This window comes from Oncorhynchus tshawytscha, linkage group LG01 (assembly GCF_018296145.1).
Source record: "Oncorhynchus tshawytscha isolate Ot180627B linkage group LG01, Otsh_v2.0, whole genome shotgun sequence".
Taxonomy (NCBI): Eukaryota; Metazoa; Chordata; class Actinopteri; order Salmoniformes; family Salmonidae; genus Oncorhynchus; species Oncorhynchus tshawytscha.
The window spans coordinates 85,175,806-85,200,884 of record NC_056429.1 but is presented as its reverse complement, the minus strand read 5'-3'; the positions used below and the strand labels follow the sequence as shown (position 1 = coordinate 85,200,884).

The 25,079-nt window shown below is 43.4% G+C and overlaps 1 protein-coding gene across 2 annotated transcripts; it reads right to left on the bottom strand.

The window, feature by feature from the left end:
* Positions 1-1,937: 1,937 nt before the first annotated feature.
* Positions 1,938-24,191, bottom strand: LOC112258624 (heat-stable enterotoxin receptor). Of its 2 annotated transcripts, none has more exons than XM_024433132.2 (27): positions 23,520-24,191; positions 21,904-22,016; positions 21,737-21,804; positions 20,658-20,870; positions 20,278-20,399; positions 20,057-20,156; positions 19,608-19,722; positions 19,344-19,485; positions 18,473-18,555; positions 18,279-18,387; positions 17,766-17,847; positions 17,479-17,581; positions 17,324-17,386; positions 10,943-11,014; positions 10,671-10,775; positions 10,502-10,588; positions 10,146-10,278; positions 9,794-9,931; positions 9,476-9,561; positions 9,294-9,385; positions 7,118-7,276; positions 6,753-6,945; positions 5,767-5,941; positions 5,492-5,590; positions 5,287-5,381; positions 5,082-5,158; positions 1,938-4,154 (listed from the first exon to the last, which is right to left on the bottom strand). In XM_024433132.2, the coding sequence occupies exons 1-27, from the start codon at positions 23,725-23,727 to the stop codon at positions 3,929-3,931; spliced, it is 3,258 nt and encodes a 1,085-aa protein (XP_024288900.1). In that variant the 5' UTR covers positions 23,728-24,191; the 3' UTR covers positions 1,938-3,928. The 2 variants fall into 2 exon arrangements, with proteins under 2 accessions (XP_024288900.1, XP_024288909.1); XM_024433141.2 differs by having other exon boundaries at positions 6,888-6,945.
* Between the last annotated feature and the right edge of the window lie 888 nt (positions 24,192-25,079).

Genomic DNA, 25,079 nt, shown 5'->3' with positions numbered 1-25,079 from the left:
GGTTATTTCTTTGAATGACATTTGATTACTGAATAATGTTGTTGGTTATTTCTTTGAATGACATTTGATTACTGAATAATGTTGTTGGTTATTTCTTTGAATGACATTTGAGTTGCATGTTTTCTTCCAGCCAATCTTAACTTGATTTTCTTCTGTATTCCATGTCTAGCCATGTGCCTGGCATTTACCTCATGTTTTGATGGTGTTTCATCAGAAGACATCCCCTTTATTGAGGCTACTATAATTTGTAGCCTAATCTCAAACTGTTTTTCCAAGACATCAGAACTTGAGTTGAAAACCTGGTATTCCTCAGGATGTGGTATGTATGTATGTATGTATGTATGTATGTATGTATGTAATGTAATGTATGTTAAACAACTATTTCTCACAACACCCACACAAAACTAAAACATTCACACAGGTGAAGGTTGCCCAAAACACAGAGATCATGACGTATATTCATTTTTCAAACACACTGTAAAAAATTCCTCAGAGCATTATCCACCCCAGAGTCCTCTGCCAGGGCCTTGGACACTGATCTGTCTGGAGTTGAGTCATCAGGCACCAAATTACCTCCCATACACTCCCACCCTTTTCAGCCAGCAAACATATCCAAGACTATTCTATTCTGCCAAGCCATTCATTACATCTCTGGTATAATTGATGAAGCGCTGTGGATTATAATAAATATAATTGATCCAGTTCACATTCTTATTGAGAGTGGACCACTAGAAAATACTTGACTCTAATCCTGCTAGGATCTGATTTCTTGCTTTGAACTCATCTGGCATTCTCTCTCTCTCTTCTACCTGGCTCTGGGTAAGGGTAAAGAGCATAATGTCATTCCCCCACACAACCACCAGATGTCAGCCCTGAGCCACTTAATCCTACTGAAATCCCTAGAGTTTAACCAGCCTGTCAGATCACTCATAGTTTCATCAGTAGTAACATTCCCTGTAACTGTGAAAGAGAAGAATCTGGATGTAATCGGCACCTGGAGACACATATCACAGATCAATGCAACTGTCATTGTTCAGCTGTCAAGTGTCTTATCTACTTTAAGAGGTATCTGTGCTGCTTATATATGTTCTTAAATATATATTTATAGATTTAAACAGTAACCCTTTTCTCTCCTATCTTTCAAATATTAACTAAGCGTCTCACTATTTGGCTTTATCTAAAATCATTGATTTTGATAAAAAACATGTCTGGTGGCAATCTCTAAAGTCCTTACATATCCTTAATCAACCTATCAATAATCCTAAATCATCACAGATGTCATATCCCTGTTAACTTTAATACTATTTAAATAAAAAACTTCCAATGGTCAAATAAAACCAAACCAAATGCTAACCATATCAAATTCTTCCTATACTAATAAGCTCTTTCCTTCAGGGGTCCACAGTATTTTATCTAACAATAACATGAGTTATCCTTAAAATCAGTTTCATCAATAATTTAATATATGTTGCATAGTGTGGGATACCTTATCTTCAGTAATTTACCACCCCTAAGAACTGAAACTTATTTATTTTCATTAATAATTTTAATGCTTATAAAATCACTCTTTTTCTATGTATTTTCCTGCCCTATTGGCTTAAAATATCTCCTGTCCAAACCTCAATGTACCATATCTCCCCCTATTTATTATCGATGATAAATACGATTTTTTTCTGTTGTAATACCAAATCAATAATAGCCAATTCAAAAACTTCACAGCCAATGTTTTAAAGCAGAATCCTGAACCACTTCCTCTTTTCTCACTAGAGTTTATTTCCCCGCTCCCCATAATTTGTCCTACCTCCTACTATAATTATATCCAAGAACTATAAACTCTATTATAATTAATTTACCTTAAAACTAGTATCCCAAATGACCACAAATTCATTATCCAAATGCCCTCCCGAGGCTGATCAGACCACAAGAGATAGCCATGATAAGGTCAGAGGTTATACCACCCTTTTATAGTCATGTTTCATACCACATTAGACATTTTAAAGAACCCTTTAATCTAAAAAAAAAAGAATCACTTGTAATTAAAACTCTAAATAAAAACTCATAAAATTCCACGTGAGTGTGCCCCTTCAAGATACCTTTGCACTAAAACAAATGGAAAACTCACCAAACCCAAAGGAAATTTAAAAAACAAATCAAACATTTTTTTTAAACACCAACAAATTGTCCTAACAAATGTTTTGTGTGTGTATTTGCAAACATTAATGAAAAAAAAAAAAAACTTCCAGATCCTTTTCAATTTGGTCTTTTATGGCCTCAATCTCACCCACTCTCCCCAAGATTATAGTCCCAGGAAACATCCAAATCCAGAAGAGAGACAATGAAACACCCACTCTCCCAGGAAAAACACAAAACACCTAGCTAACATTCACTATGCTACATCGATTCAGAAACTCAAAAGCGAACTACAAACCAAACCCAATGACAATTCCTCTGTACCTCAAATCATCAATCACAAGCCCCGATCAATGTATATGTATGCCCAAGTGAACACGCTACCTAGACACAACCATCCAAATGCAACACTTTTTTCCTCTGTCGCAAATGCAGCACATCTCTCAGTGTAAGAAACCAGCAATTCAATCCCAGGTATTCAACTAAAATGTAAACGTGTTCTCCCACAGCTCCTCCAACCCACACAGCTCCTCCAACCCACACAGCTCCTCCAACCCACACAGCTCCTCCAACCCACACAGCTCCTCCAACCCACACAGCTCCTCCAACCCACACACTTCCGTCCCGGAAGAAGGAATCTTACTCAAACACATCCGTCCCGGAAGAAGGAATCTTACTCAAACACATCAGATAATAGTGTTTAAGTAAAATCAACAATAAACAGTAAACAAATAAACAAACCAAGAATCAACAACCATCAGAATACATTATCACAATGTTTTACGATTCAAACATTCAGATCTCCCTTTCTTATAGCCAAATATAGCCCAGCGAACGCCACCAATCAGTGATGGCCACCTAGCGATTTTGTTGCTAGTTTTAGCATCTTTTCAGACTACCCTGACGATATACAGCTACTTTTAAAAATGTATTTGGACATTTTTATCAACTTCTGAAAAGTGACTCAAAGCATGACACAAACAATGTTCTCTGACACCCCCAGTCACAACATCATTGCCGTGGCGACAAAAGTGCATTGTAAGTGTTGTCAGTAACAGGCGCTCAGCCCAGCCCAAGCCGCAGCGACTTTCAATGAATTGCAAATTATTGTTGGCTCTCTGTAGCAGCAGTAGTACGGGTTCGATAACCCAAACCCCAATTTATCACAAATGTTGGACCTTGAATAGAACTTAGAACATCAATCAACATATCTCAATCAAATTGTACTGCCAGAAGTACAGAAAAGAGTGTACCTGAACAACGGTCAAACCAATTTGAGTAACGTTATTGTGTATCCAACGTAATGATGCAGTTTTACGTTATTTCACACCAAATCTACCTGCCTCTGGCAACTTACACTGAAAATAAGTAGCCAACACAGCAACTAACTCTCTTCCTTACTTTCAGCATTTTAATTACGACTCCATTCCCAATACATTATTCAAACAGATAATTTAGCGAACAGACATCGTCTTGCACCAAAATTCGCTTCGCTCTTATTTTAAGTTTAATGAATTAGTCTTTCAATTTGAACCAAACAAACTATTTAAAACGTCCAGTTTATATATTATACAAACACTAGCGACTATAACTTTCTAGGCAAAACATACAAATAGTTTAATTACAAACAAAAACTCTGATTTTAGTAAAAGCATTTACCGGGAATTGAACCCAGGCCTCGCGTGTTGCAGGCAAGAATTCTACCACTGAACCACAAATGTACATATGTAGATAGTTTTCACACAATGTAAGGACACATACATTGGAATAGTAACCATATTTCTCGAGATCAAAATAACTATAAGAAAGTAGTGAAGTTGTCGACGGTAGCCAGATGGAGGTATGCCGGCTGGTCATTGTCATCCTCCTCCTCGCCCGTCTGCTCCCCTCCGTCCCTCCCCGCCCTCCTCTGCTTCATGGACAGGGTATTCCTCTTCTCCATGACCTCTGACCCCAGCGAACGGTTGTCCAGACATTCCTGGATCATCTTGGCCAGATCCTGCTGCAGACGCTGGCAGTTCTCCCTGCAGGGAGGGACAAGAACGTAGGAGTTAATTACAGTATATATGGTAGATCAACATAGATATCTAGCTCTTATGACCTCTGTTTACCCTACAAATGGAGAAGGACATAGAATGTAGAAGTTGATAATATAGATGTAAATATGACGTGTAGCTCTAGTGATGTACAGATGTATAGGTGAGCATTTACATGGATTCTCAGGGCTGGATGGAGAGAGACAGAGTTGTATTTACTCACCTACCATGACAGCTGATGAACTGTTTGTATAGAGTTTATGGCATTTATTGTAGCTGGGGATTTTAACAAAGCTAATCTGAAAACAAGGCTCCCTAAATTTGATCGGCATATCAAATGCTGGCAGCATTCTGGATCATTGCTACTCTAACTTCCGCGACGAATACAAAGCCCTCCTCCGCCCTCCTTTCGGCAAATCTGACCACGACTCCATTTTGTTTCTCCTTTCCTATAGACAGAAACAAAAACAGGAAACGCCCGTGCTCAGGTCTGTTCAACGCTGGTCCGACCAATTGGACTCCACGCTTCAAGATTGCTTCGATCACGTGGACTGGGATATGTTCCGGATAGCCTCAGACAACATTGATGTATACGCAGACTCGGTGACCGAGTTTATTATCAAGTGCATCGGTGATGTTGTACCCACGGTGACTATTAAATCCTTCCCTAACCAGAAACTGTGGATTGAAGGCAGCATTTGCGAAAAACTGAAAGCGCGAACCACTGCTTTTAATCATGGCAAGGCGACATGACTGAATACAAACAGTGCAGCTATTCCCTCCGCAAGGCAATCAAACAAGCTAAGCATCAGTATAGAGAATGTAGAAGTTGATAATATAGATGTAAATATGACGTGTAGCTCTAGTGAGGTACAGTTATAGGTTAGCATTTACAGTAGCAGGAGGTTAACTCACGCTGTCGGTGGCATTGGCAGGTTGTAGTCCTCTCCTGTTTCACCTGTCAGCCAGTAGGTCAACTCTGTGCCTTTACCCTGGCATAGACACACATGCGCAATCTTCTATGATATTCAACACAGTAGACAAGAGTACTATACAGAACAAATTCATCTGTATGATTCTATCATGACAAATGGCAAAGTGGCATGTGCCATGTCCATACCTTGAGGATAGTCTCCCCTCTCTTCTCGTACTCAAACTTGCAGTCTGTCCTCTGTAGGATGCTGATGGTGGGCTGACTGACGTGGATTCTCAGGGCTGGATGGCGAGAGACAGAGTTGTATATTACTTACCTGCCATGACAGCTGATATGAACTGTTTGTATAGAGTTGGTATGGATATCTCTTGTGTTCCTGTAGCCTGCTTACGATGTCCCGTTGACTCCATGCTAGAGGCAGTGTTGACTGTGTCTCCAAACAGGCAGTATCTGGGCATCTTTATCCCCACCACTCCTGCTGCACAGGGGCCTAGGGAACAAGTAGTAAGCATAAAGGGGTATTGATAACAGACAGAGGGAAAGAGTGAGGAAAGTTACAGGAAGGAGGGAGAAGGAAAGAGCAGAGACCAAGGAGGCTTGATAATATAGAGAGGAGAGAGGGAGGTGTCATGAATTCAGTATTGGGACTTGGGGAGCTAGGGGTACCTGAGTGCATCCCAATGCGGATCCACACAGGTAGCCCTGGCAGGTGTCTGAGCTGGAAGGTCCCCATAAATGCCAGAATGTCCAGGGCCATGCGTGAGATGTCCACCGCGTGCCTGTTACCGTTCCGCTGCGGCAACCCCGACGCCACCATGTACGCATCACCTATGGTCTCCACCTGACACAGGACAAAAAGGAAGATTGGACTTGGTTGGACCACAACCCTAACCCTAGCCTCAACCACAACCCTAACCCTAGCCTCAACCACAACCCTAACCCTAGCCTCAACCACAACCCTAACCCTAGCCTCAACCACAACCCTAATTCTAGTCTCAACCACAATCCTAACCCTAGCTTCATGTCCACATCCCAGTTCAACTCTCTCACCACAACCCTAACCTAAACCACAACCCTAACCCTCAACCCTAACTTCAACCACAACCCTAACCCTCAACCCTAGTTTCAACCACAACCCTAACCCTAACCCACAACCCTAACCCTCAACCACAACCCTAACCCTAGCCTCAACCACAACCCTAACCCTAGCCTCAACCACAACCCTAACCCTAGCCTCAACCACAACCCTAACCCTAGCCTCAACCACAACCCTAACCCTAGCCTCAACCACAACCCTAACCCTAGCCTCAACCACAACCCTAACCCTAGCCTCAACCACAACCCTAACCCTAGCCTCAACCACAACCCTAACCCTAGCCTCAACCACAACCCTAACCCTAGCCTCAACCACAACCCTAACCCTAGCCTCAACCACAACCCTAATTCTAGTCTCAACCACAATCCTAACCCTAGCTTCATGTCCACATCCCAGTTCAACTCTCTCACCACAACCCTAACCTAAACCACAACCCTAACCCTCAACCCTAACTTCAACCACAACCCTAACCCTCAACCCTAGTTTCAACCACAACCCTAACCCTAACCCACAACACTAACCCTATCCCTAACCTAAACCACAACCCTAACCTAACCTTGTATACGTCGTGGTGGTCGAGGATGCAGTCGAATCCTTTGTAGATATCGTTGAGCATGTCCACCACTTCCATGGGGGTGCTGTACTGGCACAGGGTGGTGAAGCCCACAATGTCGCTGAAGTACACCGTTACCTCCTCAAACAGCTCCGGCTCCACAATGCCCGTCTCCTTCAGAGAACGCACCACAGGACTGGAGCGAGAGGAAGAGAGAGATGGAGAGAAGTAATTTGCTGGTCTTAAAGTGGTTTTCTGGTTGTGCAGTCTGGCAAAGACCTTCTGGTCAAAATATTGCACTTAATAAAACAACAGGAGCATTGAATTGTGTTTGGATATGTTTATTTTTGTTGTTGTTGTTGACAGACCCAGGCAGCAACATAAAGTTGAGGCAGTCGGCCCTGTCTCTCTCAGCCTTGTACAGCGCCGTCCTCTCCTCCACCAGATGCTCCAGGTTCCTGGAGTACATCTGTAGACGACGGATCAGGTTGTCCATGTAACTCTCATTAGCTTGGTTGTGCAGGTTACTGTGGAGAACAGAAGAAAGGATCAGTCACACACACATACACACACACACCACTTTACAATGTAGGTGTTGCCCTTTCTCAAATGTCTCTCTACAGTAATTAAATATGAATGTTATTTTGAAGCACTGCAAACCATAACCATGCTCCCTCTCACTCATACCTCTACAACTCCATTTTGACCATTTATTATGTTACAGAGATATTTTACCATCTTTGTACAATGTCCAGTCTCTTGACAACAAGATAGACGAAATTCGAGCAAGGGTTGCCTTCCAGAGAGACATCAGAGATTGTAACATTCTCTGTTTCATGGAAACATGGCTCACTCAGGATATGTTATCAGAGTCGGTACAGCTACCCGGTTTCTTCACGCATCGCGCCGACAGAAACTAACATCTCTCTGGTAAGAAGAAGGGCGGGGGTGTATGCCTCATGATTAACGATTTGTGGTGTGATCATAACAACATACAGGAACACAAGTCCTTTTGTTCACCTGACCTAGAATTCCTTAGTCAAATGCCGACCGCATTATCTTCCAATATAATTCTCTTAAATTATAGTCACGGCCGTGTATATCCTCTCAAGCAGATACCTTGATGGCTCTGAAAGAACTTCACTGAACTCTATGTAAACTGGAAACCATATATCCTGAGGCTGCATTTATTTTAGCTGGTGATTTTAAAATGCTAATCTGAAAACAAGGCTCCCTAAATTTTATCAGCATATCGAATGCGTGACTCGAGCTGGCAGAATTCTGGATCATTGCTACTATAACTTCCGCGACGCATACAAAGCCCTCCCCCGCCCTCCTTTCGGCAAATCTGACCACGACTCCATTTTGTTGCTCCCTGCCTATAGACAGAAACTAAAACAGGAAACGCCCGTGCTCAGGTCTGTTCAACACTGGTCCGACCAATCGGACTCCACGCTTCAAGATTGCTTTGATCACGTGGACTGGGTTATGTTCCAGATAGCCCCAGACAACATTGATGTATACACTGACTCAGGGAGCGAGTTTATTATCAAGTGCATTGGTGATTTTGTACCCACGTTGACTATTAAAATCTTCCCTAACCAGAAATCGTGGATTGATGGCAGCATTCGCGCAAAACTGAAAGAGCGAACCACTGCTTTTAATCATGGCAAGGCGACCAGAAACAGGACTGAATACAAACCGTGTAGCTATTCCCTCCACAAGGCAATCAAACAAGCAAAGCGTCAGTATAGAGACAAAGTACAGTCGGAATTCAACGGCTCAAACACGAGACATATGTGGCAGGGTCCACAGTCAATCACGGATTACAAAAAGAAAACCAGCCCTGTCGCGGACACCGACGCCTCGCTCCCAAACAAATTAAACAACTTCTTTGCTCGTGGCCAACACGTGGCCAACACGAGTAAAGCATTTAAACGTGTTAACTCTCTCAGGGCTGCCACTGCCTGTTCACCCCGCTATGATCCAGAAGTCGAGGTCAGTACAGGTGCATCAAAGCTGGGGCCGAGAGACTGAAAAACAGCTGCTATCTCAAGGCCATCAGACTGTTAAACAGTCATCACTAACATTGATTGGCTGCTGCCAAAATACAGACTCAAATCTCTAGCCATTTTAATAATTAATAATTGGATGTAATAAATGTATCACTACTCACTTTAAACAATGCCACTTTATATGTTTACATACCCTACATTACTCATCTCATATGTATATACTGTACTCTATACCATCTACTGCATCTTGCCTATGCCGCACGGCCATCGCTCATCCATATATTTATATGTACATATTCATCCCTTTACACTTGTGTGTTTAAGGTAGTTGTTGCGAAATTGTTAGATTACTTGTTAGATATTACTGCACTGTCGGGAGTAGAAGCACAAGCATTTCGCTACACTCGCATTAACATCTGCTAAGCATGACCAGTAAAATTAGATTTGATTCTACAACTTTCTGATAAAATGCCCTGGCAAGTGTTTAGCTCTATCCAATAAAATAGAGATAAAAGTAGGTAGCTGGTACCTGAAGATCTTCCCCAGTGAGCTCTCTATCTTCTTAAAGTCAGGCCTTCGCTCTGGGTCCTCATCCCAGCACATCTTCATCAGCATGTACATCTGTGGGCATGAAAGAAAAAACACACGTGGATTTTAGTGTCTGTCTCTGTCTCTCACTCTCACTCTCACTCTCACAAATGGCAATCTTACCTCCAAATCCTTTTCTCCTGCAGTCTCAACATTCAGATCAGGTCTGAAATAGATTTCACTGGGGTATTGCACTCTGGACATTTTTTCTGATGAAGACAGAACAACATGTGAGCGTCTTGTTTTTCTGCTACCCTACGTGGCACTCAACTGAACAATGCTACATTTGGCCTCAAGAGGGGTCGATAATTCCCCAGAATTAAATGCAGCACCACATCAACGTGACAAATTCTAAACAAGGGTGACTACAGTATAGTGAAACTGATGCATTGATTCTGTTGCAAGTTTCTATATAAAGTGTTATATATGAATGTGTTTTACCTGCGCGGTCGGAGCAGGCCTGGGTGTAAAAGGTGCTCCTCCTGAGAACTATCTCCTGGGCGATAATGGCAAAACTGTAGACATCCCCCTTCTGGGAGATCCCCTGTCTACGCAGGTGCTCTGGAGCTGTCCACAGGTCTGATGGAGAGAGAGGGCCAGATAAAGGAGGGGGGGGGGAGAGAAGGGAGTGGAAGGATGGAGAATAGAGTGAGGGGATACGGGATAGGGGAGGATAGGTAAAAGAAAGTAGCTAAAAAAAATAAGGGGACATATCCACAGACCTCAAGGGATGTGTATGACATGAATGCTAACTATGCTAGCAAGCTAGACCTACAGGAGAAATAGTTCCTACCTCTGCCTGGGTCTAGAATGGTGTTGCAACCAAAATCAGTGATCTTGACCACCATGCGGTTGTCCACCACACAGTTAGTGGACTTGAGACGGCCGTGGACCTGAATGTCACTGGAGTGGAGGTAGGACATACCCTGTGGAGATGATGGAGGTTTTGTCTTTGAACTTACTGTATTTCAATGACTCAATGTTGCCAAACGGATCGAAGCACTTTCAGAAATGTATATCAATATTGACTAGATCAAAATTCTTGTCTAAGGTTCCAGCTTGGGGTCAGGTCATCTCACAGGTCATCTTGAGTTGACATCTTCTGAGCTCATACAAACCAACAGCAGACTAGAGTTGTTGCCAGCTCACCTTAGCGATGTCGTACATGACAGAGATCTTAAACTCCCAGTCCATGAAGGTTTCCTCCGGGTACGAGATCTTGTCATTCAGCACATACTGAGGAAGAGGATGAAAAGTCAAAGTGTGTGTGTGCATGCGTGTGTGCACGCATGTGGCCGTTTGCGTGTGTGTTTCTCACCCTTAGGGATCCTCTCTCACAGTACTCGAACACCCCAAACACACCATGATCATACTTGACTGTGCCGTAGAACTTAGTCAGGTTGTAATAGTCAATACGCAAAAGCTGTAAATCAGGAAGGATAGGTATGATAAGCAATAGGAGTTATAATCAAATCTAATACAAAAACAAAAATAATAAGATACCACATGAACACACATAAAAATGCATACTTGATACACTTAAGTAGCCTACTCTACGTTGACAGACTTGCTGTGTAATCGATGACTCACCGAGTTGAGTTCTATCCTCTGACTCTCATTAAAGTTCCAGTCCGAATGGTTCAACTCCTTCAGGATCACAATCTGAAACCATGACAACAACCGTAGCATTAGTACACTGACCTCCATCACCATGACAATGGGAGAATTAGTACACCTGACCTCCGTCACCATGACAACCGCAGTTGCCTCAGTAAGCCTGACCTTCATCACCATGACAACAACAATAGACTCAATGCATCTGACTTCCATATCCAGCTCCCTCAAGATCCTGCTTCAAGTGTCAAAGTGAAGGACTTGACGAGTCTATGGAGTCTGGCAACATGAGACTACAATACACCTGACAAGACCACTGATGCAGCACTCCATCACTCTCCTTCTTGGTCAAATTGCCAGTACACAACCTGGAGATGTGTTTGGTCATTATCCTGTTAACCCACGACTGCTTGGCCATGCGCGCCTCTAACTCAATCATCAAGTTTGCAGACGACACAACAGTAGTGGGGCTGATCGCCAACAACGACGAGACAGCCTACAGGGAGGAGGTGAGGGCACTCAGTGTGGTGTCAGGAAAACAACCTCTCACTCAATGTCAACAAAGCAAAGGAGATGATCGTGGACTTCAGGAAACAGCAGAGGGAGCACCCCCTTATCCACAACGAAGGGAAAGCAGTGGAGAGGGTGGAAAGTTAAGTTCCTGGGCGTACACATCACGGACAAACTGAAATGGTCCACCCACACAGACAGCATGGTGAAGAAGGCGCAGCAGAGCGTCTTCATCCTCAGGAGGCTGAAGAAATTTGGCTTGTCACCCAAAACACTGACAAACTTTTACAGATGCACAGTCGAGAGCATCCTGTTGAGCTGTATCACAGCCTGGTACGGCAACTGTACCGCCCTCAACCGCAAGGCTCTCCAGAGGGTGGTGCGGTCTGCACAACGCATCACAGAGGGCAAACTACCTGCCCTCCATGACACCTACAGCACCCGATGTCACAGGAAAGCCAAAAAGATCATCAAAGACATTGACCAACCGAGCCACTGCCTGTTCACACCGCTGTCATCCAGAAGTCGAGGTCAGTACAGGTGCATCAAAGCTGGGACCGAGAGATTGAAAAAAAAGCTTCTATCTCAAGGACATCAGAATGCTAATCAGCAATCACTAACTCAGAGAGGCTGCTGCCTACATTGAGACCCAATCACTGGGCACTTTAATAAATTGATCACTAGTCACTTTAAACAATGCCACTTTAAATAATGCCACTTTAATATTGTTTACATATCTTACATTACTCATATCACATGTACGTCCCTTTTTCAGGACCCTGTCTTTCAAAGATCATTTGTAAAAATCCAAATAACTTTGTAACATTGTAAAGCGTTTAAACACTGTTTTCCATGCTTGTTCAATGAACCATAAACAATTCATGAACATACACCTCTGGAACGGTCGTTAAGACACTAACAGCTTACAGACGGTAGGCAATTAAGGTCACAGTTATGAAAACTTAGGACACTAAAGAGGCCTTTCTACTGACTCTGAAAAACACCAAAAGAAAGATGTCCAGGGTCCCTGCTCATCTGCGTGAAAGAGCCTTAGGCATGCTGCAAGTAGGCATGAGGACTGCAGATGTGACCAGGGCAATAAATTGCAATGTCCATACTGTGAGACGCCTAAGACTGCGCTACAGGGAGACAGGACGGACAGCTGATCATCCTCGCAGTGGCAGACCACGTGTAACAACACCTGCACAGGATTGGTACATCCGAACATCACACTTGCGGGACAGGTACAGGATGGCAACAGCAACTGCCCAAGTTACACCAGGAACGCACAATCCCTCCATCAGTGCTCAGACTGTCCACAATAGGCTGAGAGAGGCTGGACTGAGGGCTTGTAGGCCTGTTGTAAGGCAGGTCCTCACCAGACAACACCGGCAACAACGTCGCCTATGGGCAAAACCCACAGTCGCTGGACCAGACAGGACTGGCAAAAAAGTGCTCTTCACTGATGAGTCACGGTTTTGTCTCACCAGGGTTGATAGTCGGATTCACGTTTATCGTCGAAGGAATGAGCGTTACACCGAGGCCTGTACTCTGGAGCGGGATGGATTTGGAGGTGGAGGGTCCGTCATGATCTGGGGCGGTGAGTCACAGCATCATTGGACTGAGTTTGTCGTCATCTCAACGCTGTGCGTTACAGGGAAGACTTCCTCCTCCCTCATGTGGTACCCTTCCTGCAGGCTCATCCTGACATGACTCTCTAGCATGACAATGCCACCAGCCATACTGCTCGTTCTGTGCATGATTTCCTGCAAGACAGGAATGTCAGTGTTCTGCCATGGCCAGTGAAGAGCCCGGATCTCAATCCCATTGAGCACGTCTGGGACCTGTTGGATCGGAGGGTAAGGGCTAGGGTCATTCACCCCAGAAATGTCTGGGAACTTGCAGGTGCCTTGGTGGAAGAGTGGGGTAACATCTCACAGCAAAAACTGGAAAATCTGGTGCAGTCCATGAGGAGGAGATGCACTGCAGTACTTAATGCAGCTGGTGGCCACACCAGATACTGACTGTTACTTTTGATTTGGACCCCTCCTTTGTTCAGGGACACATTATTCAATTTTTGTTAGTCACATGTCTGTGGAACCTGTTCAGTTTATGTCTCAGATGTTGAATCTTGTTATGTTCATACAAATATTTACACATGTTAAGTTTGCTGAAAATAAATGCAGTTGACAGTGAGAGGACGTTTATTTTTTTGCTGAGTTTATAGACTGTATTTTATACCATCTACTGCACCTTGCCTATGCCTCTCGGCCATCGGTCATCCATATACTTATGTACATATTCTCATTCACCCCTTTAGATTTGTGTGTATTTGGTTCTTGTTGGGGAATTGTTAGATATTACTGCACTGCCGGAACTAGAAGCACAAGCATTTCACTACACTCGCATTAACATCTGTTAACCATGTGAGCAATCAAATTTGATTTGATTTTGATTTGAAAAATAAATGATAGCCCCACTAAGCCCAACTCCTCCTCCATGCTTTACGGTGGGAAATACACATGTGGAGATCATCCGTTCACCTACTCTGCGTCTCACAAAGACACGGCAGTTGGAACCAAAAATCTCCAATTTGGACCCTAGACCAAAGGACACATTTCCACCAGTCTAATGTCCATTGCTCGTGTTTCTTGGCCCAAGGAAGTCTCTCCTTATCAGTGTCATTTAGTAGTGGTTTCTTTGCAGGAATTCAACCATAAAGGCCTGATTCACGCAGTCTCCTCTGAACAGTTGATGCTGAGATGTGTCTGTTTCTTGAACTCTGTGAAGCATTTATTTGGGCTGCAATTTCTGAGGCTGGTAACTCTAATGAACTTATCCTCTGCAGCAGTTATAACTCTGGGTCCTTTCCTGTGGCGGTCCTCATGAGATCCAGTTTCATCATAGCGCTTGATGGTTTTTGCGACTGCACTTGAAGAAACTTTCAACGTTTTTGAAAGAAACTTTCAACGTATTGACTGACCTTCATGTCTTAAAGTAATGATGGACTGTCATTTCTCTTTGCTTATTTGAGCTGTAATATGCCATAATATGGACTTTGTCTTTTACCAGATAGGGCTATCTTCTGTATACCACCCTTTACCTTGTCACAACACAACTGATTGACTCAAACGCATTATGAAGGAAAGAAATTCCACAAATTAACTTTTAAGAAGACACACCTGTTAATTGAAATGCATTCCAAGTGACTACCTCATCAAGCTGGTTCAGAGAATGCCAAGAGTGTGCAAATCTGTCATCAAGGCAAAGGGTGGCTACTTTGAAGAATCTCAAATATCATGATTTGTTTAACACTTTTTTGGTTACTACATGTTTCCATATGTGTTATTTCATAGTTGTGATGTTCTCACTGTTATTCTACAATGTAGAAAAAAATAAAGAAAAATCCTTGAATGAGTAGGTGTGTCCAAACATTTGACCGGTAGTTTACATGGTTCTGTAGCAGTCCCAGAGCCATGGTTGTTGCTTGAACCTACATATACAGTGCATTGTGAAAGTTTTCAGACCCCTTTACTTTTCCCACATTTTGTTACATTACAGACTTAATTTAAAATGGATTAAATAAATATTTTCCCTCATCAATCTACACACAATACCCCATGATGACAAAGCAAAAACAGGTTTTTAGAAATGTTTGCAAATTTATTACACATAAAAACTGTGGGCCTCCCAAGTGGCGCAGCGGTCTAAGGCACTGCATCAAAGTACTTCTGGTGTCACTACAGACCTGGGTTCGATCCCAGGCTGTGTCACAACTAGCCATTATCAGGAGTCCCATAGGGCGGTGCAAAATTGGCCCAGCATCGTCCAGGTTAGGGGAGTGTTTGGCCTGGGGGGGCTTTACATGGCTCATCGTGCTGTAGCAACTCCTTGTCGTCAGTTGAACAATGTTTCCTCTGACACATTGGGAAAGGAAAGGGGATACCTAGTCAGTTGTACAACTGAATGCATTCAACTGAAATGTGTCTTCCACATTTAACCCAACCCTTCCGAATCAATGTGGATAGTTAAGGGGGCGGGTGTTAAGAAGTGTGGTTTGGCGGGTCATGTTTTGGAAGTCGCATTACTCAACCTTCGCCTCCCAAGCCCGTTGGGTAGTTGCAGCGATGAGACAAGATCGAAATTTGGAGGAAAGGGGGTAAAATAGCAAAAATATATAAGAAAAAAAAGAAATAGGGGAAGGGTAGCAAAACATTTCTGCAGCATTGAAGGTCCCCAAGAACACAGTGGCCTCCATCATTCTTAAATGGAAGAAATTTGGAACCACCAAGATTCTTCCTAGAGCTGGCCACAGCGTCAAACTGTGCAATCGTGGGAGAAGAGCCTTGGTCGGGGAAGTGACCAAGAACCTGATGGTCACTCTGACAGAGCTCCAGAGTTCCTCTGTGGAGATGGGATCAACTTCAAGAAGGACAACCATCTCTGCAGCACTCCACCAATCAGGCCTTTATGGAAAAGTGGCCAGACGGAAGCCACTCCTCAGTAAAAGGCACATGACAGCCCACGTGAAGTTTGCCAAAAGGCACCTAAAGGACTCTCAGACCATGAGAAACAAGATTCTCTGGTCTGATGAAACCAAGATTGAACCCTTTGGCTTGAATGTAAAGCATCACTTCTGGAAGAAACCTGGCACCATCCTTATGGTGAAGCATGGTGGTGGCAGCAGCATCATGCTGTGGGGATGTTTTTCAGTGGCAGGGACTGGGAGACCAAAGGAATCAAGGGAAAAATTAACGAAGCAAAGTACAGAGAGATCCTTGATGAAAACCTGCTCCAGAGCACTCAGGACCTCAGACGGGGGCAAAGGTTCACCTTCCAACAGGACAATGACCCTAAGCACACAGCCAAGACAACGCAGGAGTGGCTTCGGGACAAGTCTCTGAATGTCCTTGAGTGGCCCAGCCAGATACCGGACTTGAACCCGATCGAACATCTCTGGAGAGACCTGAAAATAGCTGTGCAGCAATGCTCCCCATCCAACCTGACAGAGCTTGAGAGGATCTGCAGAGAAGAATGGGAGAAACTTCCCAAATATAGGTGTGCTAAGCTTGTAGCTTCATGCCCAAGACGACTTGAGGCTGTAATCGCTGACAAAGGTGCTTCAACAAAGTACTGAGTAAAGGGTCTGAATACTTATGTAAATGTGTTATTTCAGTTTATTTTTAATACATTTGCACAAAAAAATCAGAAAACTTGTTTTTGCTTTGTCATTATGGGGTATTGTATGTAGATTGATGAGGGAAAAAATAATTTCATCAATTTTAGAACAAGGCTGTCACGTAACAAAATGTGAGAAAAGTCAAAAGGTCTGAACACTTTCCAAATGCACTGTATATGACTCTGTATTAGTCCCTGAGCTGTGGTTGTTGCTTTAACAAACATATATAGAAGGAGAGTGATGGAGTGCTGCATCAGATGACCTGGCCTCCACAATCACCCGACCTCAACCCAATTGAGATGGTTTGGGATGAGTTGGACAAGCAGCCAACAAGTGCTCAGCATATGTGGGAACTCTTTCAAGATTGTTGGAAAAGCATTGCAGGTGAAGCTGGTTGAGTGTGCAAAGCTGTCATCAAGACAAAGGGTGGCTACTTTGAAGAATCACAAATATGAAATATATTTTGATTTGTTTAACACTTTTTTGGTTACTACATGGTACTACATGATATGTGCTATTTCATAATGTTGATGTCTTCACTATTATTTTTTTCACAAAAAATAAAGAAAAACCCTTGATTGAGTAGGTGTGTCCAAACTTTTGACTGGTACTGTATACTGTATAGTATATTTACGGCTCTGGTGGTTTTATGCAAAAGTTTGAGTTACCTTTTTGTCATAGCGTCCTTGGTGGATATTATAACTTGTGTTTTTTCTGTGGTCTTCGTCAATCTGACAAACAAACAGACAGAGACAGGTTAGAAGACGTACTGGAGTATGTGACTTAACTTTCAGGGGTTATCGCACACTGATGACAAGCTGACCTTGAGGGAGACCAGGCTGCGTTCATTGTACTCCAGCGGGGTGATGAGGTCAGAGTGCATGTGTGACCATCTCTTCCTCAGCCGGCGCTCTCTCTTGTTCCTCCTGGTAACAAATAGCAGCAAAGTATGAGAGGTCTCCCTCATTGAAATATAATTACTAGAATGGAGATCCCCATTCAAGTAAATAATATGTGATGGCTGGAACCCCATATCCCTGTTCTAGTAATTATATTTCTATGAGCGAGACCTCTCTCACACTGCGCTGCTATCTGTCATCTAACTCTTACCTGTAGAAGATGAAAGCGATGGTAGCCACCCCCACCACAGTGACAGCTAACACAATGACAATGATAGCATGCGCCTTCAGACCTGGGGGGGCACACCGCACTAGTTAGACCTAGGCACGCATGCACGCACACACACTGTTTCGCTCGGGCATTACTACGTCTATGATACGATGAGCAGACCAATAAAAAAGACTGCGTCAGAACTGTAAAATGTCTCAATGAGTGTTCAGGCCAGGGGGTAATTGAGTTGGTATTAGTGTACATTGAATCTGGAGTTTGATCCCTCCACACCGGTTCTGTACTGGATTGTCCCATATCTATCAGGAATGACAGCTAATGATCCGTTAATGCTGCCAACTAAGCCAGTCACAACGGCTGTGGCTCATGAATTAGGGAAAAACAAGCCAGACTCAGATGCACAAGTTGAGTCGTGTGTGTGTGTGTGTGTGTGTGTGTGTGTGTGTGTGTGTGTGTGTGTGTGTGTGTGTGTGTGTGTGTGTGTTGAGCACATACGCTGGGATGGAGCGTCATCTGGGAGGCTTCTGCCCCAGATGAATGATGGGTTACTGTTAACGACCTTGGTGTAGTTGTAGACGGTGTTGAATATAAATAAAGTTTCATACTGCGGAGGAGACAGGAGAGGACTTATGTTAAAACATTAACTTTGACACAATAGAATCATATGATATGCATGATAGCTGACCTACCTTGTTGTCAGTGGTGGTGTAAATGACTGAAAAATTCACATCTCTGTCCCCATAGTCATCCAGCTTGTAGTGGCCTGCAATGCCTGCATGGAAACACAGAACTACACTACAGAACTACACAAACACACACACACACACACACACACACACAGACAGGGGCGTCATGCACCCCAAAAATCTGAGGGGGCACAAAATATGTGAGGATGGCTGAGTGGTGAAGAATTCTGCGTTTTTCAAACACCTGGAAGAGCTTTTTCCTGCGGTCTGCATTGATAAACTGAAATGGGGTCATCATTAGTTACTACAGCCACAAAGTCCTAAACACTGCCTATGTCTACAACTTCTGTTCTTAAAATCTGATTTTAAACTGAAACCTAAACATAACCCTAACCTTAACCAAACTGCTAACCTTACACCTAATCTTAAATTAAGACAAATAAATAAATAAATAAAAAATGCATTTTTACAATATGGCTTTGTGGCTGAGGATTCTAGTGGAACCACTGAAATGGCTTCTTGATAGCTAGTTGGGAGATTGGGAACCTATCTGGGCTAGCTAAAGCCAATGTCATAAAACTGCACCCACTGTCGAAAAATTGTTCCGCTGTGTCTGACTGTGGCCTGCAACGCATTTTCTATATTTGCGGGTTAAGGTCGGGTGGGGACCCTCCTTTTTTTCACTTTATCAGGCGGTTGTGGATGGGTTATTACCAATTGTGGTCGCGTGTGGGTGAACAAACAGCTGACCAGCGCACCACTACTACACACATGTATACACACACACACACACACACAAAACACACACACACACAGGTGGCCACATCTCCAGGCCAGACCACACAGCTTGATGTGTTGCTTCTTGGTCTCTTACCGTCAAAGGAGACGTTTCTGAAGTGGTTGATGCTGACTACCTCCATGGGGTTGAGCTCAGACTCAGGCTTGTTCCAGAGCTTCCTCATCACCTGACCAAACATCAGCACTGCATCATGGTACGCTGCCATATAGTCATTCATCTGGACAGAAGGCAGATTTATTGGACCCTGGTCAAAAGTAGTACACAATATCGGGAAAAGGATGAATAGGACACCTCAGAGTACAATGATAGACGGGGCCTCAACCCAGCAGGGAGTCTCACCATCACGTTGTTGCCCAGGTCTGTGTCCACAGTATAGTTCCTAGTGTTGGGCATGGTGAGAACCAACACGTTCTTCATAGCAGGGATAGAGGACTTATTGGTGTAGTACTTATCACTGTGTGGAGTCATGGGTTCATTGTCAATGACACTGAAAACACTGGTGCTCTCAAACACTCCCTGAAGCATGGCGATTACAATATTAAACCTTTCTGAACTTTTTACAAGGAAAAATGAAAACACAAAGACAAATAACAGACTGGGGAGAGCGAGAGCATTGCAGTTCACCAGACCCAAATCAAGAGCTGTAAGGCTCTCACACACACGTGCACACACACGTACACACCCCTCGACCCACCGAGTAGTCAGCAGCGAACACGTTGTAGGTGGTGAGGACGGCGAGGGAGAGAGGGGGAGAGACACAGAGACACAGAGAGAGAGAGAGGACTAACTTGTAAAGATTGATCAGGATGAAAACAACACTAGGATCAGCCTCTATAGTTCCATTCTTCAGGTCCACGATGTCTTCTGGTGTCCCACACACTATGAACACTGCACAGTGAAGAGGAGAGAGTCAATGTAATAGAAATGGAGACTGTTGGTATCTGTTCACTGCCCTGTCGACAGTATGTGCAAATGCTCCCGATTTGTTAGATGTTGTGGGCTTACTTACAATTGCTTGTCCTATTTTTGGAGCTTAATTCCTTTCTAAGGTCCTCTGCTTTGCTTATGACGTTTGTTTTTTTTATGTGTAAGGAAAAGTGGGCTGAAGCTGTACCCAGTGCATTGATATACCTGAAGAGGGATGGGCAGATACCATGACATCAGTATCAACATCACATCTAAGCAAATATAATAAACACAAATAAATCATCTCAAAGTCATCTAAATGTCCATTAGATTAGCATACAGAATCACATGTCTAATTCGTATCCACCGTCACCCTTTTCCATCATAATTACACTTAAAAGAATTCACAAACAAGTCAGGACACCTGTGACTCAAAAGGAACTCACAGGCGACTCACAAGCCACTCACAAGTGACTCACTCACCAGAAGCAGTCCTCAGTGTTCTGCTTCTTATAGAGGGAGGCTGTGGACCACTTGGGTTTGATATCATTGTTGAAGTCCCAAAACTTGATAAAGAAGGTGGAGATCTTGCGTGCGGGGGGAAGTATGCGTGTCAGATATTCTTTGTAGTCACAGGACAGAGCAAAGCTGCCTGCTGAGATGATGGGCATTTTGAGCTCCAGACCAACCTCAAGACTGACACATAGATAGAGGGGAGATGGTGAGGGGGAGAGAGAAAGCGAGAGAGAGAGAGAGAGAGAGGTGCAAAAGAGATAGAGAGTTAGGGAGAGGGGGGGAAGAGAGAGACGGCGGGAAAGAGAGAGAGCGAGAAAGAGACAGAGAGAAAGAGACAGAGAGAGAGAGACAGAGACAGAGAGAGAGAGAGAGAGAGAGAGAGAGAAAGAGAGAGAGAGAAAGAGAGAGAAAGAGAGAGAGAGAGAGAGAGAGAGAGAAAGAGAGAGAGAGAGAGAGAGAGAGAGAAAGAGAGAGAGAGAAAGAGAGAGAGAAAGAGAGAGAGAAGAGAGAGAGAGAAAGAGAGAGAGAGAGAGAGAGAGAGAGAGAGAAAGAGAGAGAGAAAGAGAGAGAGAAAGAGAGAGAGAAAGAGAGAGAGAGAGAGCGAGACAGAGAGAGAGAGAGAGAGAGAGAGAGAGAGAGAGAGAGAGAGAGAGAGAGAGCGAGAGAGCGAGAAAGAGACACAGAGACAGAGAGAGAGAGAGAGCGAGAAAGAGACAGAGAGAGAGAGAGAGAGACAGAGAGACAGAGAGAGAGAGCGAGAAAGAGACAGAGAGAGAGAGAAAGAGAGCGAGCGAGAGAGAGAGAAAGAGAGCGAGCGAGCGAGCGAGAAAGAGAGCGAGCGAGAGAGAGGGGTGTGAGAGAGAGAGAGAGAGAGAGCGAGAAAGAGACACAGAGAGAGAGAGAGAGAGCGAGCGAGAGAGAGGGGTGTGAGAGAGAGAGCGAGAGAGAGAGAGAAAGCGAGAGAGAGAGATATATAGAGGTAAGTAAAAGGGATAGAAAGGGATATGGTGTCACGACAACACAAATCATATCAAATCAACACTTACTCAACCATCTGAAAGGTTGCATAGGTGCAGGTGGGCCCCAGGAGAGCACAGCCCACCTCCCCTGTCCTCTAAAACAGAGGAGAAGCAGCTTAGATATGTGAATATTTGAGCGACACAGTATGTGTTTGTGTTTCTCTGTGTGCGTGTGTGAGGTGGTTAACACTCACATTTAGGTTCTTCACGGTCTCCACCACCTCACAGGTGCTGCTTCGACAGCCTTTATTGCTGTACAAACTAGTCTCGAGCCCTCGAAAGTTGGCAGTCAGGTTGCGCTTCACTCCTTGGCAAAGACAGTGCCAATACACCATAATGATGAAAACACAGATTGTGGACCCACAGATAGTGATTAAGCCAAAGAACATCAACACTTGATGACAGCTATAACACAGTGTAGGCCTAGGATATCCTTATAAACCAGGGCTCTTCAACCTTTTCTTGCTCAGGGACCCCTGCCCAGGGACCCCCATCATATGTTAGCAAAACATGTTTTTTCCCATGTCTTCTCTTATCATCTGGTGAATGATAATGGCAAGGACAAGTAATAAACATGTTTTTATTAATAGATTTGTTAATCAACCTCCCCATTCCCAACATTATAATTGGAAGAAGTGTAGACTCTAACATAGACTAATAGCATTTCGCTGCACCTGCGATAACATTTAAAAATACGAGTATGAGGTCAATATCATTTTTTTATTTTTTTAAAACTAAAACGGTATCTCTAAACACATGTTCACTAATAGCAGCTGTTTAGCTGGTTAAACAAAGGTTAGCAATGTGTTGGCAAAAATGAATGTCCAAGTCAAGAAAGCTTACCAGCAGCCAGCGGTACTTGCTGCGACTGGTACTATGTCAGATACCTCAGTGCATAGCTGCAGGAAGTAGATTGGGGTGGGGGTGATTTTTGCCAGCACTGAAGGAGGACTAGTAAAGGCCCAGTGCACTACTTTTGTGTTTTAAAAAATGTACTAAATGTTTTTGAGTGTTTACGAGCATTTGTAACTTGAGTCTGATAATTATCAGTACAAAACAGTTAATCTGATAATACTTGTGGAAATTCTTTGCAAATGCAATTTATTTATATGTGAAAACTGAAACGGTCTATTCATTCAACCAGAGCCACATTTTCACAGTGGTCCCCTGTGGGAATGGAACACACAATCCTAACATTGCAAGCACCATGCTCTACCAACTGAGCCACACCATCACATCACATCATCACAAACCACTTGATGTCTCAATATACTCATTTACTGTATTGTGCATTGTTATTCTTCATGGTGATGGAAAGTCTACAGGTACAAACCTAGATGACCACCAGCCTATGTATAATACAGTAATGTACATTTACATTAAGTAGTTTGTAAGGATGGTAAATGAATACTGCACAAAAAGTGGTTGTTCCCATGTTATTTGAACAAGAAAAATATTTAATTTGATGTGGATGTTTGTGTCTTTGCCCAAAACGTTGCACTTATTGATGTAAAGGCCCCCTTTACACTACTTTTGTGAAAATTATATTCTTCTTCTTTTATGATTCTGATTTATCAGAGCACAGCACCCCTACTACCAGCGGCTATGCTCCAGTGAGTGTAATTAGTAGACTCCCTGCAGTACCCTGGTTGAATACCCCTAAAAACCTATGTTGTTGTTGTTTTATATCCTGCCCTATTAGTGCTTGCATACTACCAATTAAGGGGGATCAGCCGCAGTTGAACATGAACCAGCAACCTTGTGTCATCTCACTATTCATTTGCAGTTGTACAATTCTGATTCCATTTACCATTTGGACAGCAGGTGAGTTCAGCGTCGTGCTGTATCGCACGTTCCACAGCACCACGGACAAACTTCATACTCCAGGGAGAGACGTCGTCATCCAGCAGAACCACGTTCATCATGATCCCATCCAGACACGGTGGATAGGTCGCCTCGCATCGTCCTACGATCAGCACCAGCCAGCAGACCCACAGCGACAAACCTCTATAAGCCATTCTGAGGACTGTTCCAACTTTTCACAAAGTGAGTCTGGATTTTCCAGCCTCGACGACTTGTTCTCTTGTCAATTCTTTTGAGATGTTCAATTACAAGGCATTTGAGCTGTGGGTTGGCAAAATCCAATTGCCAGAAATGTTCTACTAATTCCAAAAAGTAAAAACTTAACAAAAAAGATGGTTACTTGTCACCCCTTATGATTCTGTATTCCAAATATCTCAATATTCTGACGCTATATTCCTTTCATATGTTCCATTCAGTCCAGACACTTTTTCCAGTTTGAAAAGAAAACATAAAACCTGTGTGCAAAAACCTATGAAGGCTATGAAAATGTAGCTCTCAGAATGTCCCAATGTTTTTTTAAATGTAATGACTGACTATGACTTGACTGCTTTGTTTAAAAAAAAGATATGTGGATTTACACACCTGCTTTGTTCCTCTTAGATTTGGCAACTCACGTGTGCTTTCCTAACGCACCTGTTAATGAACAACTGGAATCAACACACAGCCTGAGGGAGGTGGTCAGACAATAATAACCTTCTCACCATTGTTCCAAGGTCCATCAAAACCAATAATCACACACACTTCACATCATCAGGGATCGTGTCAATTCCAGTCAATTCAAGAAGTACACTGGAATTGGGTTTGCTTTCTGAATTGCCCTCAACCCTGCACATCAGACAACCACAATACACACAGTCCAGTACACGGCCATAGGCCTGTAGAGGGCATGTAGGCCTATGGGGCAGTGGGAATTACTGGGGGCCAGGGAGGGCTAAACAATTTCTATTAAATGCAATTTGTACCGCTACAGTGGTAAATATGAAAATTCCAAATGAAATCGGAAACATTCCACCTCTGTGTCATGATGTAAAGAGAATAATAATAATGTATTCCAGCATGTATTCAGGTGTCCTTTAGTCAGCAAGACGCATCAATTCATTCAGGCTACAAGAGTGTAGACCTAATGACATTTGCTGAATGTCCTTACACTTTTTGGTGTTTTGTAACAAATGTATCTTTCCCTTCATCTTGGACAAATATGCGCAGATAGCCTACTTTTTGGGGTGATTTGTTTGACAGTAAGATGAAAACATCATGACTTTATGTACCGTTTTCTTAGCTGAAGAGCTACCACTCCAACTTAACTTCGAACAATGGTAAAACAGGAAATTAGGGTTTCTAATCGCAAAGCTAATTCTAAATTCTACATTCTGTTTCAAATGGCAGCCGAGATAAGAGCATAACCATGTGTAGGCATAAGGTGGACTCAGTGTCAGAACATTTTGGAACTCAATTATGTTTCAAATTCAGATTCAAAGCTAGATGGAATGGGCAAGTGGTTGCAATT

What these genes read in the sequence shown, in the direction of transcription:
- LOC112258624 (XM_024433132.2), bottom strand. Translation starts at nt 23,727, where the DNA reads ATGGCTTATAGAGGTTTGTCGCTGTGGGTCTGCTGGCTGGTGCTGATC. An exon ending in ACACCACCACTGACAACAAG is followed by an intron (nt 18,388 to 18,472) that starts GTAGGTCAGCTA and finishes TCTCCTCCGCAG; the next exon opens with TATGAAACTTTATTTATATT. An exon ending in TCACTGGGGAAGATCTTCAG is followed by an intron (nt 7,277 to 9,293) that starts GTACCAGCTACC and finishes TGTTCTCCACAG; the next exon opens with TAACCTGCACAACCAAGCTA.